Genomic DNA, 16456 nt, shown 5'->3' with positions numbered 1-16456 from the left:
GTATAGGATAGGAATTTGGCTCTTGAGGGGTTTACATTTCAATTGAGGAGACAATATATAATGAAATAAAGCAAATTACCTAAGGTAGTATGTTTCCTGAGAACTGATTTGTCCTTAAATACTATAAAATTTTTTTTTTAAAAATCGGTGTGCTGAGAAATCTTTGTAGATTCCATAAAGGAGTTGGAATTAAAGCTGGAGAATTTCAGTAGACTAGAAGAAATTTATGTGGTATGAGGTAGAGGTACACGTGAGTTATGATTAAGAGGTGTTAAACTTGGCTGGAAAAGAAACTGCTTAGGAGATGGTGATTGATTATAAACAGGTTAAAAGTTGGGTTGGAAATGCAAGGGTCTTTGTAATAGATTGAAAACCTAGATTATGAGAGTTGAAGGAAGGATAGCAAGGAAACATTTTCCCTCTTTGGTAACTAACTGTGTGTGTCTGTGTCTGCATGTGTGTGTGTCTGTGTGTGTCTACATGTGTGTTTGCCTGTCTTGGATGATGGTGAGACTTAAAAAAAAAGATGTGATGTCAAACTGATTTCAGATCTGGAGTATTCTTTCTTAAAGATACAAACTTTAACTCAGAAACATTAAATTATCCATTGCTATCATGAACTGTATATTCTAATCTACATTCTTTCAGTTTTAGTCTTTTGAAGTCATATTTAGATATTTAGTTATTAAACAGTAGATCTTTAGTAATTGATAGTTATTAATTTAAAATAGGTCTTTAAAATAAAATGCACTTCCACACATACACTGTTTTCAGCAGAATTTTGGTGCACTGCTTCATATGTTCTTCACCAAGTAAACATAATGTAAATCATTGTGGTTACTGTGAAAATGGAGCATAATTAATCTTGCCGTGAAATAAAGAATGTAAAGAGACAGAGCAAACCGTGCTGTGCTTAGTCACTCAGTCATGTCCCACTCTTTGTGACCCCATGGACTTGAAGCCCACCAGGCTCCTCTGTCCATGGAATTCTCCAGGCAAGAATACTGGAGTGGGTTGCCATGCCCTCCTCCAGGGGATCTTCCCAACCCAGGGATCGAACCCAGGTCTCCTGCATTACAGGTGGATTCTTTGCTGTCTGAGCCACTAGGGAAGCTCCTAAGAATACTTGAGTGGGTGGGCTTTCCCTTCTCCAAGGGATCTTCTGACCCAGGAATTGAACCAGGGTCTCCTGCATTATAGGCAGATTCTTTACCAGTTGAGCTACCAGGGAAGCAAACTGTACTTACTTACAAAAGGAAAATAGGACAGTATAAATTTTAATGAAACAAATAGACTTAATATACACATTTCTTAACAGTTTCTTAATAGACACTATTTCTTAACAGTTATGGAATTGGATACATTGAAACTGTTTGAGGTATAGATATAGATACATTTCCCCCATTAATTTATTTGGCAAAACTTAAGTGGTTGGATCCTGACCAATCACTAAATCTCTGTTCAAATAGTTGTGTCAGTTGAACTCTGAATGTATTTGTAAACTTGAAGGGCACACCTCTGTATTCTGCATATTTGCAAATGAGTGGATTGAGAACAGGGCACTTCACTACACCAAGTTTTGGCAGATTGGGAGCGTAGAAGACAGCAAGTACGTAACTAAGTTTTACTTTGAGAGAAATTTCTTTTTTCTTAATACAGTTTTCCAGAATTATTATTGTGTTTCTAAATAGTATATTTTTGTATAGTTCTTTTCCAATAAAACTGTTTTCATTTTGTTATTGTTGTTTTAGGTAATTTTAAATTGCTCTGCTTTACCCTGTCTTTTACACTTATTGAGTAGCTCAAAGGAGTCAATCAGAAAAGAAGCCTGCTGGACTGTTTCAAACATCACTGCTGGAAACAGAGCTCAGATTCAGGTAAATTGCTTTCATATCTGAAAAAACAGGAGATCTCAGGAGTTATTTTGGACAAAGGTCAGCATTTTATCAGTGATTTTTTTTTTTTTTTAGTGAGTTACTGAAAATATTTTCTTAAAAGATCCTTGAAAAGTTTTTTATAGAACTGAATTTTCCTCCTCTAAAATAATAACATTTACTTGTTGTAGGTATTCTAGTACAGTGCCTGACACATAACAGTTAGTCATTAAGAAGAGCTTGAATTTCATTAGGTTTCAATATCAGCAATGATCAGGCTTCCCTGGTGGGTCAGATGGTAAAGAATCTGCCTGCAAGAGACCCAGGTTTGATCCCTGGGTTGGAAAGAGTGGCTACCCACTCCAGTATTCTTGGAATGGCTACCCACTCCAGTGTTCTTGCCTGGAAAATCCCATGGATAGAGGAGCCTGACAGGCTACTGTCCATGGGGTTACAAAGAATCAGACACGACTGAGCAACTAACACACTAGGCAATAATCTTCCTCTCAATGCTTTTAAATAATGATTTATTAGTGTCCCATCAAGCTCCTTGAGTCATTTAATACTAATTTCATCTTGATCAATGACCAGCCTGTGCTTTATCATCTTTAAAATTTATATTCTGCTAATATATTTTCCAATCTTTAAAAGAAAGTATGTGAAAGTTTGTTGAAAATTTAGAAATAAAGTATTTCTAAAGGTGTTTCCAAAAAGTCTGACATTTTAAAGCCAATGAGTTTCAAGATTCCTCTACTTCATAATATTTATAAGACACTATTTGCATTGATTATGCTATATCATTTTTTCTCCTCAGGCTGTTATAGATGCAAATATTTTTCCTGTTTTAATTGAGATTCTTCAGAAAGCAGAGTTTCGCACCAGGAAAGAAGCAGCTTGGGCTATAACTAATGCAACATCAGGAGGCACTCCAGAACAGATCAGGTGAAAAAAAATTTTTTATTGTTTTTTTAATATAAATAGGACAAAATTTGGAATAATACATACTTTTTATTTGTTGATAAAACTAAAACATTATTTCTAAGTTAGTTTTATAAGCATTTCTAATGTGAAATGATAGCATTTGTTACATCTTTTATTCATTCACAGTGGTTTATTTTTGTCAAAGTATAATTGATATTCTCCTAGGCAAACTATGAAAAATCAGAGATTAAAAATCTGAAAAAAAAGTGTATGTTAATTTGAAAACTATATTATTATGGGCATTAAGTATTTTTTTGACCATTAAAATCTCATGCGTGTAACTTTATAAAATGGCTAATAAATTCGAATATCCACTTATTTAAAATAAAATTGAAATAGACATTCCTAGTTGGTTGTTAGCCTTGCTGCTGGTGCTGCTAAGTCGCTTCAGTCATGTCTGACTCTGTGCGACCCCATAGACGGCAGCCCACCAGGCTCCCCTGTCCCTGGGATTCTCCAGACAAGAACACTGGAGTGGGTTGCCATCTCCTTCTCCAGTGCATGAAAGTGAAAAGTGAAAGGGAGGTCGCTCAGTCGTGTCCGACTCCTAGCGACCCCATGGACTGCAGCCTACCAGGCTCCTCCGTCCATGGGATTTTCCAGGCAAGAGTACTAGAGTTGGGTGCCATTGCCTTCTCTGGGTTGTTAGCCTTACCTGTGTATATTATCTCACTTTTATTCTTTCATAAATAAAATTTATTTTTTTTCAGGATACTTGTTTGGTTCTAGGATTTTTATTGTTTTTGTTTCTTTTCCTAACAACGTAAATAATAGGTATATGGACTTTGAAGTTAGCCTGCTTTCAAATCCTATTCAGTAAAAGATGCATGACCTTCCAAAGTCATTTAGTCTCTCTAATCCATGATTGTCTTCATTTTTTTAAATGGATAGTATGTTATGGTAGTGTAATTTGTACACTTCCAGTCTTACAGCATGGTGCCTAAACATTAAGCTCTCTACTAAGATTAGCTATTATCATTATTATTTGTAATCACCATAATTTTTATTATCGGTATTCTCTTTTCTGCTGTCACCTTTTTTTTTTTCCTGCATTGGTGGTTTTCGGGATCTTAGTTCCTGGACAGGGATCAAATCCATATCCCCTTCAGTGGAAACACAGAATTCTAACCACTTGACTGCCAGAGAATGTCCTGCTTTCACTTTTTTCCTCCATAGCAAAGTTCTACTTTGCCGTTCTATCTACAGAATCTTCTTTTTCTGAGGATCATTTCATGAAACTCGAAACTTCTTTGGTTTCTTGACGTGCTTATTTAGGAAATAATTGTCTAATACATATTTGATTTAATTATTAATTTATACAAAAGAAGTTAGGCTGCTATGCCAATTTATAAATAACTAGGAGGATTTTGAAATCTACTTTTTGGGAGATCATTGTCTATTATTGCCTTCATTTCTACTGTTATTTTCTTTTCTCAGATGTGTTGATACCATCTGTCTCTGCCTTTTATTTTCTATTCCTCCTCTTTGATTTAATCAGTATTACTTCCATTTCATTTGTGTCACGAATACAAACAGTAATAAAATCTTTCATTTGTTCTAACTTGTATATTTTTTTGATGCTGATGTTATTTTTGTCTGTTTTGGGGCCCAAAGTTTGTAAACAGTTTATAAACAGTTGTATTTTCTTTTTTAATTTATTTTCATCTTTGTGTCTGTTCCTTAAAATGTATTAATATGAATCAGGTGTCCAAATTGAGATAATTATTTTTCTAGCCATTTCCACCATTTCATTAACTCTACATATAGGGGAAGGAGACTTGATCTCAGATAAGGTTCAACATTCATATCACTAATATTTATTGACTGCTAGTTGTTATGCTAAGTCATTTCAGTTATTGAGCGTCAGCAGTACATCAGATGCTTTCACGTATTTCCATTAACTTTATAACTATGAGATAGTTATTCATTCAGCAGTTACATTTGATCAGTCACAGGTTAGTATATGGCAAGCAAGTATTCCAGTGAAGATATGCACATTTAAAAGAGGTGGGGATGAAAACTAACTTCTACTGAATGTTTGCAGTATTCTCACAGCAACATTCTAGTTTAGTACTATATTATTTCCACTTTTGATGTGGAAACTGAGGCACAGAGAAGTTACACAAAATCACACAACTAAATAAGGAGTGGGATTAGGACTTGAAACCATGCAGTTTGGCTTCAGAGCATGTTTAATATGGACTTTAGAGCATGCTTAATATGGACTTTTGCCAGGTGAAGAAATTAGCTATTTTAAAGATCTAATAACAACTAGAAAAGGAAAAAGGATTAGGAAATGAGTAGAATAATTTTTGTGATCGTTGTTTATTAAGATTATTCACAACATGGCCTGTTCTGCTTCTAAAAGCCTTCTGTGCTTCTGAAACACAGCCTATATTTTAGAACATTAACTACGATTGTTTCTGTGGAAAATTTCTTTCAGTTTGATTTAGGTGTCTCTTTTTGGTCTTCATTTCTACCTACCCCGATGTGGCTTCATGTGTTACACGGGCTAGAAAGAAAGTGAAGTCACTCAGTCGTGTCTGTCTCTTTGCGACCCCATGGACTGTAGCCTACCAGGCTCCTCCCTCCATGGGATTCTCCAGGCAAGAATACTGGAGTGGATTGCCATTTTAACCAACCTTTAAAACAAAAACAAACCTTGAGCCAACTATTCTCTGCACTCATATGCTATGCAAAAACAACTATAAGTACCAATTTGCTTATATGTATTTTTTGTAATATTTGTAATACCATTAATTGCTAATTATGTTAAATTATGAAAATAAGAGAGTAAGAATTTTCAGGTTCCTATATAAGTAAAAATTTAAGTATTTTTAATGTTTGAGATTGTTTAGGAATACTTAAGTGTTTATGTAACATTTCATTGAAGAATGTTTTCATGTCATTGCTATAAATATTTAAATCTTTTAAAATGTTTCTCCCCCACATTTTTTTTTTAATTACTCTAAAGGTATTTGGTAGCCTTAGGCTGCATTAAACCACTTTGTGATCTGTTGACTGTTATGGACTCAAAAATAGTTCAAGTGGCTTTAAATGGACTTGAAAATATTTTACGGCTTGGAGAACAAGAATCTAAGCAGAATGGAATAGGCATTAATCCATACTGTGCCCTCATTGAAGAAGCATATGGTGAGCATTCAGTAAAATTTATAGTTGGTATCAATTTTTTAATTGAGATCCAAGCGACACATTGGTTTCATGTATATAACATAATTCAATATTTGTGTATACTGCAAAATGAATGTAATAATTATAGTTCATGTCACCATAGTTAAAATTTTTTTTCTTGTAATGAGAACTCTTCAGATTTCCTCTTAGCAGCTTTCATATATATATTACAGTATTATTAAATGTAGTCCCCATCACTGTACATTACTTCCCCAAAGCTTATAGAGAGTAGAAGTTGGTGCCTTTTGACAGCCCCTTTCACCCGTTTAATTCACCCCCTCACCTCCTGTCTCTGGCAACAGCCAGTCTATACCCTGTATCAATGCGCTCACTCTGAGCTCTTTGTTTTTGTTTGTTTAGATTCTGCATATAAGTGAGATTATAAGGTATTTGTATCTGTGACTTGTTTCACTGAGTGTAATGCCCCCGAGGTCCATCCAGGTTGTTGTAGATGGCAAGGTTTTCTTCTTTTTCAAAAAAACTGAATAATATTCCTCTGTATGTGTATGTGTTGTGTGTGTATGTACCACATTTTCTTTATTGATTCATTCTTTGATAGATAAGGTTGCTTCCATGTCTGGGCTGTTGTAAATAATGCTGAAATGAACATGGGGTTTCATAATATCTTGGAGTTCATTTTTTTTTCATTTTCTTGAGATAAATATCAAGAAGTGAAATTGCTGGATTATATTTTTTAAAAAAATGTAAAAAGTTAAAACTAGAACTACCATATAATCCATATTGTTATCCATAGGGATTGCACCAGTTTGCATTCCCACCAATAGTGCACAAGGGTTTCCTTTTCCCACATCCTTACCAACACTTCCTGTCTCATCTTTTTGATGGTGGTTATTCTAACAGGTGTAAGGTGATATCTTATTGTGGTTTTGATTTCCATTTCCCTAATGATTAATGATGTTGAGCATCTTGTCATATACCTGTTGGGCATCTGTGTATCTCCCTTGAAAAAATGTTCATTCAGATCTTCTGCCCATTTTTTAATCAGATAGTTTGGTTTTTGAGTATTGAGTTATATGAGTTCTTTATATATTTTGGATATCAACCCCCTACTAGGCATATGATTCGCAAATACGTTCTCTCATTTCCTAGGTTATCTTTTCATATTGCTGATGTTTTCCTTTGCTGTGCAGAAGTTTTTTAGTTTAATGTGGTCCCACTTGTTTATTTTTGCTTTTTTGTCCTTTGTGTTTGGCATCAGATCCAGAATTCAAACAACTGTCATCAAGACCATGGAATTTATTTCCAGATGAGGCATGAATCTAAGTCAGTTCTTTTTCCTCTCAGTATATTTCCATTAAATATTCACTTTCTGTCTTAAGTCCTATTAAATCCATTCAAGCTTTTATTTGCTATTCAACCAAGCCTGGTAGACCACTTTGCCTTTATTTCAAATTATATAATGTCACTGGTTAAGACATCATATAAACAAAAGATATTAATCGCTGATTTAAGAATATTTCCTACTACAATTATTATTTTGGCCCCAAGTTATACTAGAGTTTGAGCTATTCTATGAGTATATATAGATATGATTACTTGATATATTTATATCCTGCAACAAATTGAAGAGGTTTATCTGTAATTAAGTGAAAAATACTTTTAGCATCATCCAGACTTACATGTGGATTATTTTCTTGTAAGCAGTAAAATAAAGCACTGTAGATTCTCCTTATACTATGCAAATGGGTTTTTTCAGTTTCACTTATAAACTGTATTGGATTTACAAATAGTATTCATTTATTCCTTATTGATACACTTTGGCTTATTCTGTGAGAGAACTTATTGTTAGTTTGCTCATTAATTTTAGGGTTTTGTTTTGTTTTGTTGCTTTCCCTTTTTGTGCTTTTTATTTAGCATGATTACTCTGGAAACAACTTGTGGAGTTTACATGATCTAAAACTGTCATTTTAAAATTCAGAAACTTAAGTACAGAGGAATCAAACTTATTTGGGAAAAATCATACAACTAGAAGGGTGGATTCTATGATCTTCCTACTGCCCAGCCTATGCTTACTCTTCATACCCTATTGCCCAATATTTTTATTCCTGAACTATAAAGCATAAGTATTGACTGTCATTATACGCAAAAATCAGATAAAAGCTACAGAATCACTTAAATGTGTAATCTAAAAAATACTACAAACTAGTGACTATAACAAAAGAGAAGCAGACTCATATAAACTAGTGGTTACCAGTGCAGCCAGTGGGGGTGGAGTGCAAATTATTGGGTAAGATAGGCTCAAGGATGTGTTGTACAACACAGGGAATATAGCCAATGTTTTGTAATAACTGTAAATGGAATACAACCTTTAAAAATTATGTTTTAATTTTTAAAATTAGATTAAAAATAATAGTTCCATTGACAGTGGACTGGTGATACTATTGATTGATTATTTTGATTTAAATACATGTTGAAATCTGAGTAATAACTTTGATTTTATATATATGCTTTATATAATAGGTCTAGATAAAATTGAATTTCTGCAAAGCCATGAAAATCAGGAAATTTACCAAAAGGCTTTTGATCTGATTGAACATTACTTTGGTGTAGAAGATGACGACCCCAGTATTGTACCCCAAGTGGATGAAAATCAGCAACAGTTTGTATTTCAGCAGCAGGAAGCACCAATGGAAGGGTTCCAACTTTAACTTGGTAGGAGGTAAATTAATGGCTAAGAAGGGTAGCTTTATATACCTCCCCTTTCTTGCATTGTCAGTAGGAATATTTGATGTGTTTTTGTGTAGAACAAAAAAAGAAAGAAGATGCACTTTTAGAAAGCAAAACAAGTTTCCATTCATATGCAACCTTTTATTATAGTTTTGTTGTTATGTTGGTGTGCCTGTATATATGTCTTTCATTGTTTTATCTTTTTTTGTATCTATTTGAGAACAGTTAAATACACTATTTAATAATTTAAGCCTGAGAAGGAGAATTTTGGTAAAGTATTACAATAATGGTTCTAAATTTTTCTAGCACTTGTGGAAACTGCACATCAACAGCACAGCTGTTGATGATTGCATTTTGGCAGTGTCTGACATTCCCGCTCTCTACTAAATCTACCTCTCAAAGCAAAAGCAAAACAAAAAAGCTTCAGAAGCATGAAATAGAGAAAAGGCTAAATTAGAATGTAAAGACAGATGTTACCAGAAATTATAAATCACTGTGCTGTAGGTTATACTTTGCAAAAAAATAAAAAGGTTTAACAAAACCAGTAAGAGTTACTTATAAAACATAGGAAAAATATTGTACTGATAATCAATTAAAATGTAGCAATTGTGAAGAGAGAAGCTGTTCTTCATATTGAACATATTAAAATAATTACACAACATTTAAATATTTGTGTTTTTAACATATAAATGCTATATTTTATATTTTGACCAAATATGCTAACATTTTTGAAATAGTTTTTTTTTTTTATTTTTTCACTGCTCATTTTAGAGAGCATCATGATAGAGATGCCATTATGAATCTAAAGTAGTGCTGCATAGCAAAAATAATACTGTATTCCTTTCTCTGATTTTTCAGAGCAGTAATTGAAAAGTTTCACTTTCTGTGTAATAATGAACTTAGGTATTTGAATGGCAAAATTGTTCTGAAGAAATCACCTTGTTATGTATTAAATTTTATTAAATGTACTTAATGTTTGGACACAAAAGGATGATATTAATGAAAATTACTAAGGATTCTTTAATTGGTTGAAACCTATATTAGGATTTTTTTTTCCCTTTGGTAATACTCAGAGGGTCATACTGCTGCTTGTCAATGTACCATTGTATTAGATTACATTTCTATCAGATTGGTTAATATAATGTAAGTGTTTATGTATTAACAGCAAAAACCTCTTCATATTGTGAAACTTTTAAAAAAGTTTCAATAGAAAATTATATATATATTTATTTATAGATCCATATATATGCATGTGTCTTATGTGTTTTTTTTCACGGTACTATATTCTGTAGTTTTCTAAGCAGATATGGTACTGTTGAGCTCAGTCTTTTCATTTATAGTTATATACAGGCTATTTACATTTCCAGTTATATATCTAAAATACTTATTTAAAAATTAGTTTATTGCTGTTTTAAGATAGAAACTAAAAGCATTTTTGATATGACTCATAGTCTATTCTGTAAAGAAAGATTTCATTTATGGTATCATTTATAATGTTTCTGCTGGAAATCAGAGGCATGTTAACAAGAAGAAAATGTATACAGAGGTACTTTTAAATAGTATGACACTTTGTAAAATTATATATCATGAAACTAAGCTTTTGGCAAGACACTTAAAACCTACAGGCTATAGACTACAGGTTTAAATGGTGTCTGTAATGCTGACTGCATCTGCCAAACCTCTTTATATTGTTAAGTAGAGTATTGTATCTGTGCCCTTTTTATTGTAGTAGAAGTTATGAAGTTCAGTATATGTATATTCAAAAGAACAGGGTAGTTATATTAAAGATTACCAAACTGATGGTGAATTTATCAGATCAACACTTTTTTGTGATGCTGATAGTCTGAGTATCAGGTGACAGGGTATTCCACTCTTTCTAATCAATTGAACTTGATAATGCAGCATAATTCATAAACTAACCAGCTGTGCCTGCTTTTATTTTGAGGACCCTGTAGTCAGTTTAGGAGATTTAGATTAATAAATCTCTAAGCCACGTCTTTCAAACAAAATAGTTCTTACAGAAGGAAAAATAATGGAAATAATAGAATGGCCTTTAATTTTAAATTTTTGCCAGTAAAGCAAGCATTATACCTCTAAGTATAGAATTTGACCATATTTTAGGCATTTATATACAAAAATTATATTTAATTCATTGGATCTGTTACTAGGATAATTGATTTGATTAGATTTGAATGCAAGGGGCAATATATAATTAATTGTTGGGACCAGCTATTGGTGTGGTAATAACTTTATTGAACCAATACTAGCAAATACTTTGTTTCTAAAATTTTTCTTAATATGACTACTCTTTTCAAATGTACTATTTTAAATGCTCCAAAATGTATTTTCCTTAATCTTCATTGGCCCTTGTGGGAAATTTTTTTCTTTTTTCAACTTGCTTTCCTAAGATTTATTATATTTAAATCCGAGAGAAACTGTGCCAAAAAAAAGAAAAGAAAACATGTTCTAAAGGGCAATGCATGCAACATTAATGCAGAAATAAAAAAAAAAAAATACTTGAAAGAGTCCTTTACGTTTAATTAAATTTGGTGTTTTAGTTTTGTCTGAATTTGAATTTTTACTAGCTAACCTATGCAATTATGCTTACTTGTTTTATATTTGTAAGTACTTGACTCAATGACCTGGGTGTTTTTACTATCAGTTTTATTTTGAAAACTGTTTTTAGAATTTAATTTTTAGTGTCGTTTTGTTCACTTATTGGTAGCACTAGAACAGGAAAGCAAAAAATAAAAACAAAAAAAATGTAATAAAATCTGCTGGCACAGAAACAGCATATCATTCGGTAACTGTAAAACCTATTTGCAGATAAAGATTGATTTGTTGATAAAGGACTTTTGTTGGACAAAACATTACCTTTGCCTTCATATTTTTTCTTCTCTTAAGAAGGAGCATTATGGAAAAAGTAATTACAATACAAAGTCTTAGTGGATTTTTGTTGCTGTTCTAAATTCAGCAGTCTACTTGCTGCTTTGTGAAACTGTGAAATCAAAGTAATTGTTAACCTTTACTCATTTTAGTTCATAGCATTACTGTTTTATAGAATGTAACATATTAGGAGCCCATATGATAGAGCTCTAGAAGGATAATGTGTCTTTAAGTTGGGAAGTGGGATGGGGAAGATGTTCTTGACTAACTAAAAAAAAATCAACATTTGAGTAATATGCAATATTATGAAATGTTACAGCACTATATTAAAAACAATAAAATCCTATTTTACAATTGCATTTATATAAGTGTGTCTGTTTCATTTGTTCTCACTTAGGATTGTGTATTCCTAACAGCAAAAATAGATGCCCTCAATGATTAAAATTCCATCCCCTTTCTAGAACCAGTACGATTTCGTTGGTAGGACTATCTGATAAAGTAGTATGTTGCTTTTATTTTAGAACATATATTCAACTGTAATGGAGGATGTATCTAATTTATGTTTGTATCTCATGCCTTGGCAATTAATGGAACATTCATATGTTCAGCTGAGATTATTTTTCCTTTTCTATTATTTTAATGCAATACAGTGCATTTATTTAAGGCTTAGAGTTTTGGAAATAGAAGGGAATATCTGATTTAACTTTCTTAGTGTGCTCTGAAACACAAAATCACACAGTAGCCAGGCTTAGCCTCCCCCCCTAGTTTAGTGTTTTTATTTTCTTATTCTACTACCTTTTTTTTTTTGCTTCATCTGGCCTCATTTCCTTCAGTATTTGAAACTTTGTTAATCACAGAGTAGTAAAAGTAGTTATGTCAGTTATTTTTAGGGTTTCTTGCTCCCAGTAAAGCAGTCTGCAATTTTAAGAGACATGTACATCATATCATTATTAGTCACTTTAACATTTCAATTTTCCATTCTTATGAAATAAAATTTTCAAATAGTTGCACTTGCAAGCATTGCTGTACAGCACCACCAGAACTAAAATGTTGGTTGGGAGCAACCCCACCAAGTAAAGAGCTTAAAATGCTCACTAGCTTTTGCATAAACACTTAAATTTGGAAGCAGTAGGCAGTTTGGGGAATTTAATGTGTAATGCTCAAAAGTACCTGTTATTTAAAAATTGGGAGTTCTAAACTTTGGACAGCTTTACTTTAGAGGGATCCCTCTTGTTCCCTTTCAGTCATGGTTGTTTTTTTAAACTGCTGTCTAAAAAAGTATGGCAAAATTTTAGGGGTTTAACATGACTCATTATTTTCTGAGCATTCCACCTTCTAAATTGTTTTATTATAAAATACACAAAGAGAATAATGTGTAAGAAGACAGTTGAATAATAAAACACCTGTGTATTCACCATCCAATTTAATTATTATCAGTCCCTTGTAACTATTACTCTGGATGTTATTAATAATCCTTGTGCTTTGCTTCATTGTTTCATCTCATGTGTATATATATCCCTAAGAAATATAGCCTTACTTATCTGTTTTCTAAATGTATAAACTGGAAGTTTACATATATTTTCTGTATCTGGGAATTTGGGGTTTTGGCTCAATGTTAACATTTTTTGAGATTCATGTTGATGCATATATGTGTGGTTTGCTCATTCTCTTTGCTGTTTACTATTCTGTTTTGTGACTACATCGTGATGTCTGGTAGGGGAAGTTTGTTTTACTTTTGTTTCCGAGGCATGTGGGATCTTAGTTTCCCAACCAGGGATGAAAACTGTGCCCCGTGCGGTGGAAGCGCAGAGTCTCAACCACTGGCCCGCCAAGGTAGTCCCCAGAATGCTCATTTTAGCATCATCTCTAGTGGCCAAAAACTGGACCAAATAACCAGATAAACTGGCATATTCATACAATGGAATACTATAACAATGAAAATGAATGACTTCCTGCTACTCACAGTCTGTGGATGAATCTCACAGTATAATACTGAGTATAAGAATTTATACAAGTGTATATTATATAATCTTATGTATATAAAGTTAAAACAGGCAAAACTAGTCTACGGTGATAAAACAACATCTTTTTTTATCTGTGTGGTAATGACTGACTGAGGGCAGAAATGAGGCAGAAAGGAGATGTTTTACATCTTGATCTGAACAGTTATACGGTTGTGTTCACTAAAATTTTATCAAACCGTGTACACTTTTGTGCACTTTCTAAATGTATGTTCTACTTCAGCAAAAATTTACTAAAAGTAGAAATAAAAAAAGACTTCGCCATTCTTGTTACCAAATAAAGCCTTGACAAGTACTTTGTCAAATATTCTCTTTTACCTATCATTTATTGTTGCTGGTCATAGTGATCATATTCCGATGAACACTTTGTCAGTTAGAATATCATTTAGCCTTGGCCTGTGCAGCCAGTGCCGCTTCTTCACGCCATTTTGCCTTCTTTGCCAGGTTCCAACTTGTTAAAGATTCATGTCGTTCTGCAGCCTGCAGAAGCAAAAGGCAAAGCATTTTGACGCTCTGGAAAAATTTGTGTTTTAGAGATACACAGCAGACTCCATGAAAGAAGAAAAATAACAAAGCGTCAATCACATGTAGCATTTAAGATAAACGATCCTTTGATACAGAAAAAATCGGCCTAAGTTATTAGACTTCTAGACAACAGTACCGCTATATCAGAAATCTGCCCCCACCTCCTCTTGGGACACAAAAGATACAGTTGTTGGACAAAACATAAATCACTTTCAAATAGTTAAAATCAAGAAAGGGAAATCTTCAGGTACCTTTTATGAAAAGAATGCAGAAGGCATAAGTTAATGGGGAATGAGAAGGACAAAAGCCAGGATAGATGGAAGTGGCTTTATTAGGGGGAAATAATGGCTTTAACAGCTGTGGGTTGAATCGCTATACCAATAGGCAAGTTCAGGATTTAGATCATGGGCATGGAGCTGAGGTATTCCTGTGGAATGACTAAAACTCTTACCAGCCTGAGAACTGGCAAGGACACTAGGCATTTACCTGGGGGAGAAAAAATTACTTGTAAAAAGAGAAGACAATTAGCATTGTGATCAGGAGGAAAGAACTCTAGCTAGAAAATGGATCAGAGGAAATAATCTAAATGCGGCACAGAGATATAAGTACAAAAAAATAGAGAAGTTAAGAGACTTGGAGAATAGAATTAGAAATTCCAACATATATTCCCAACAGGTGAGTTATTAGAATGAGGGGAGAGATCATATTTGAAGTAATAACAGCTTACACTTTTTCAGAAGTGAGCAAAGCTATAGGTCCCTCAGACTGAAGAACATACAAAGTCATTTGCAGGAAAAAAATAAAAATCTAATAGATACTGATGGAAGCCTAATACGCATTTCACACTTAACATATCCAAAATAGAGGACTTGATATATTTTGTCTGTCAGGGCTACCAGTTCTTTCCCTAGCCATAAACATGGGGAATGGCAACACCATCCATCGTAGATTCTCAAGCAGAAATCCAGGCTTTTTTGATGTCGTTCTTCCATTTTGTTTCCTCCTCCCACACTGAACTTACCATAAAGGTCTATCCTTTTTACCTTTCCAAACACATCTCAAATTGCTACCCATTTCTCCATCTCTATCTGACAGCATCTTAGATAAGGTAACATATTAATTATTCAAAGTGACAGATGAATTGGAGAGAAGGAAGATGGATACAGTTCAGTTCAGTCGTTCAGTCTGCGACCCCATGAACCACAGCACGCCAGGTCTCCCTGTCCATCACCAACTCCCAGAGCCTACCCAAACTCATGTCCATTGGGTTGGTGATCCCATGCTCTCCTCCTGCCATCAATCTTTCCCAGCATCAGGGTCTTTTCAAATGAGTTAGCTCTTTGCATCAGGTGGCCAAAGTATTGGAGTTTCAGTTTCAACATCAGACCTTCCAATGAACACCCAGGACTGATCTCCTTTAGGATGGACTGGTTAGATTTCCTTGCAGTCCAAGGGACTCTCAAGAGTCTTCTCCAACACCACAGTTCAAAAGCATAAATTCTTCGGAGCTCAGCTTTCTTTATAGTCCAACTCTCACATCTATACGTGACTACTGGAAAAACCATACCCTAGGAATCCCTTAGAAGAAATGGAGTAGCCATCATGGTCAACAAGAGAGTCCCAAATGCAGTACTTGGATGCAATCTCAAAAACAACAGAATGATCTTTGTTCGTTTCCAAGGCAAACCATTAAATATCACAGTAATCCAAGTCTATGCCCTGACCAGTAACACTGAAGAAGCTGAAGTTGAACAGTTCTATGAAGACCTGCAAGACCTTCTAGAAATAACACCCCCAAAAAGATGTCCTTTTCTTTATAGGGGACTGGAATGCAAAAGTAGGAAGTCAAGAAACACCTGGAGTAACAGGCAAGTTTGGCCTTGGAGTACAGAATGAAGAAGGGGAAAGGCTAATAGGGTTTTGCCAAGAGAATGCACTGGTCATAGCAAACACCCTCTTCCAACAACACAAGAGAAGACTCTACACATGGACATCACCAGATGGTCAACACCAAAATCAGATTGATTATATTCTTTGCAGCCAAAGATGGAGAAGCTCTATACAGTCAGCAAAAACAAGACCGGGAGCTGACTGTGGCTCAGATAATGAACTCCTTATTGCCAAATTCAGACTGAAATTGAAGAAAGTGGAGAAAACCACTAGACCATTCAGGTATGACATAAATCAAATCCCTTATGACTATACAGTGGAAGTGAGAAATAGATTTAAGGGGCTAGATCTGATAGACAGTGCCTGATGACCTATGGATGGAGGTTCGTGACATTGTAC

The 16456-nt window shown here is 34.0% G+C and overlaps 2 protein-coding genes across 2 annotated transcripts in view; one reads left to right on the top strand and one right to left on the bottom strand.

The window, feature by feature from the left end:
• Positions 1 to 11984, top strand: part of KPNA5 (karyopherin alpha 5 (importin alpha 6)) — a 50476-nt gene extending 38492 nt beyond the window's left edge. The window contains exons 11-14 of the mRNA XM_010861813.1: positions 1752 to 1877; positions 2689 to 2816; positions 5830 to 6008; positions 8529 to 11984. Coding sequence (XP_010860115.1) covers positions 1752 to 1877; positions 2689 to 2816; positions 5830 to 6008; positions 8529 to 8716 — 621 coding nt within the window. The 3' untranslated portion in view covers positions 8717 to 11984. The remainder of the gene's footprint in view (positions 1 to 1751; positions 1878 to 2688; positions 2817 to 5829; positions 6009 to 8528) is intronic.
• FAM162B (family with sequence similarity 162, member B) overlaps positions 11633 to 16456 on the bottom strand; it is a gene marked incomplete at its 5' end in the record, with an annotated part of 13103 nt that continues 8279 nt past the window's right edge. Inside the window, one exon of the mRNA XM_010861963.1 lies at positions 11633 to 14122. Coding sequence (XP_010860265.1) covers positions 14024 to 14122 — 99 coding nt within the window. The remainder of the gene's footprint in view (positions 14123 to 16456) is intronic.

The sequence above is a fragment of the Bison bison genome, unplaced genomic scaffold, assembly GCF_000754665.1.
Source record: "Bison bison bison isolate TAMUID 2011002044 unplaced genomic scaffold, Bison_UMD1.0 scf7180017864473, whole genome shotgun sequence".
Lineage (NCBI taxonomy): Eukaryota > Metazoa > Chordata > Mammalia > Artiodactyla > Bovidae > Bison > Bison bison.
Note: the sequence above shows the minus strand (reverse complement) of the source record. Positions and strands in the feature narration are given on the sequence as shown.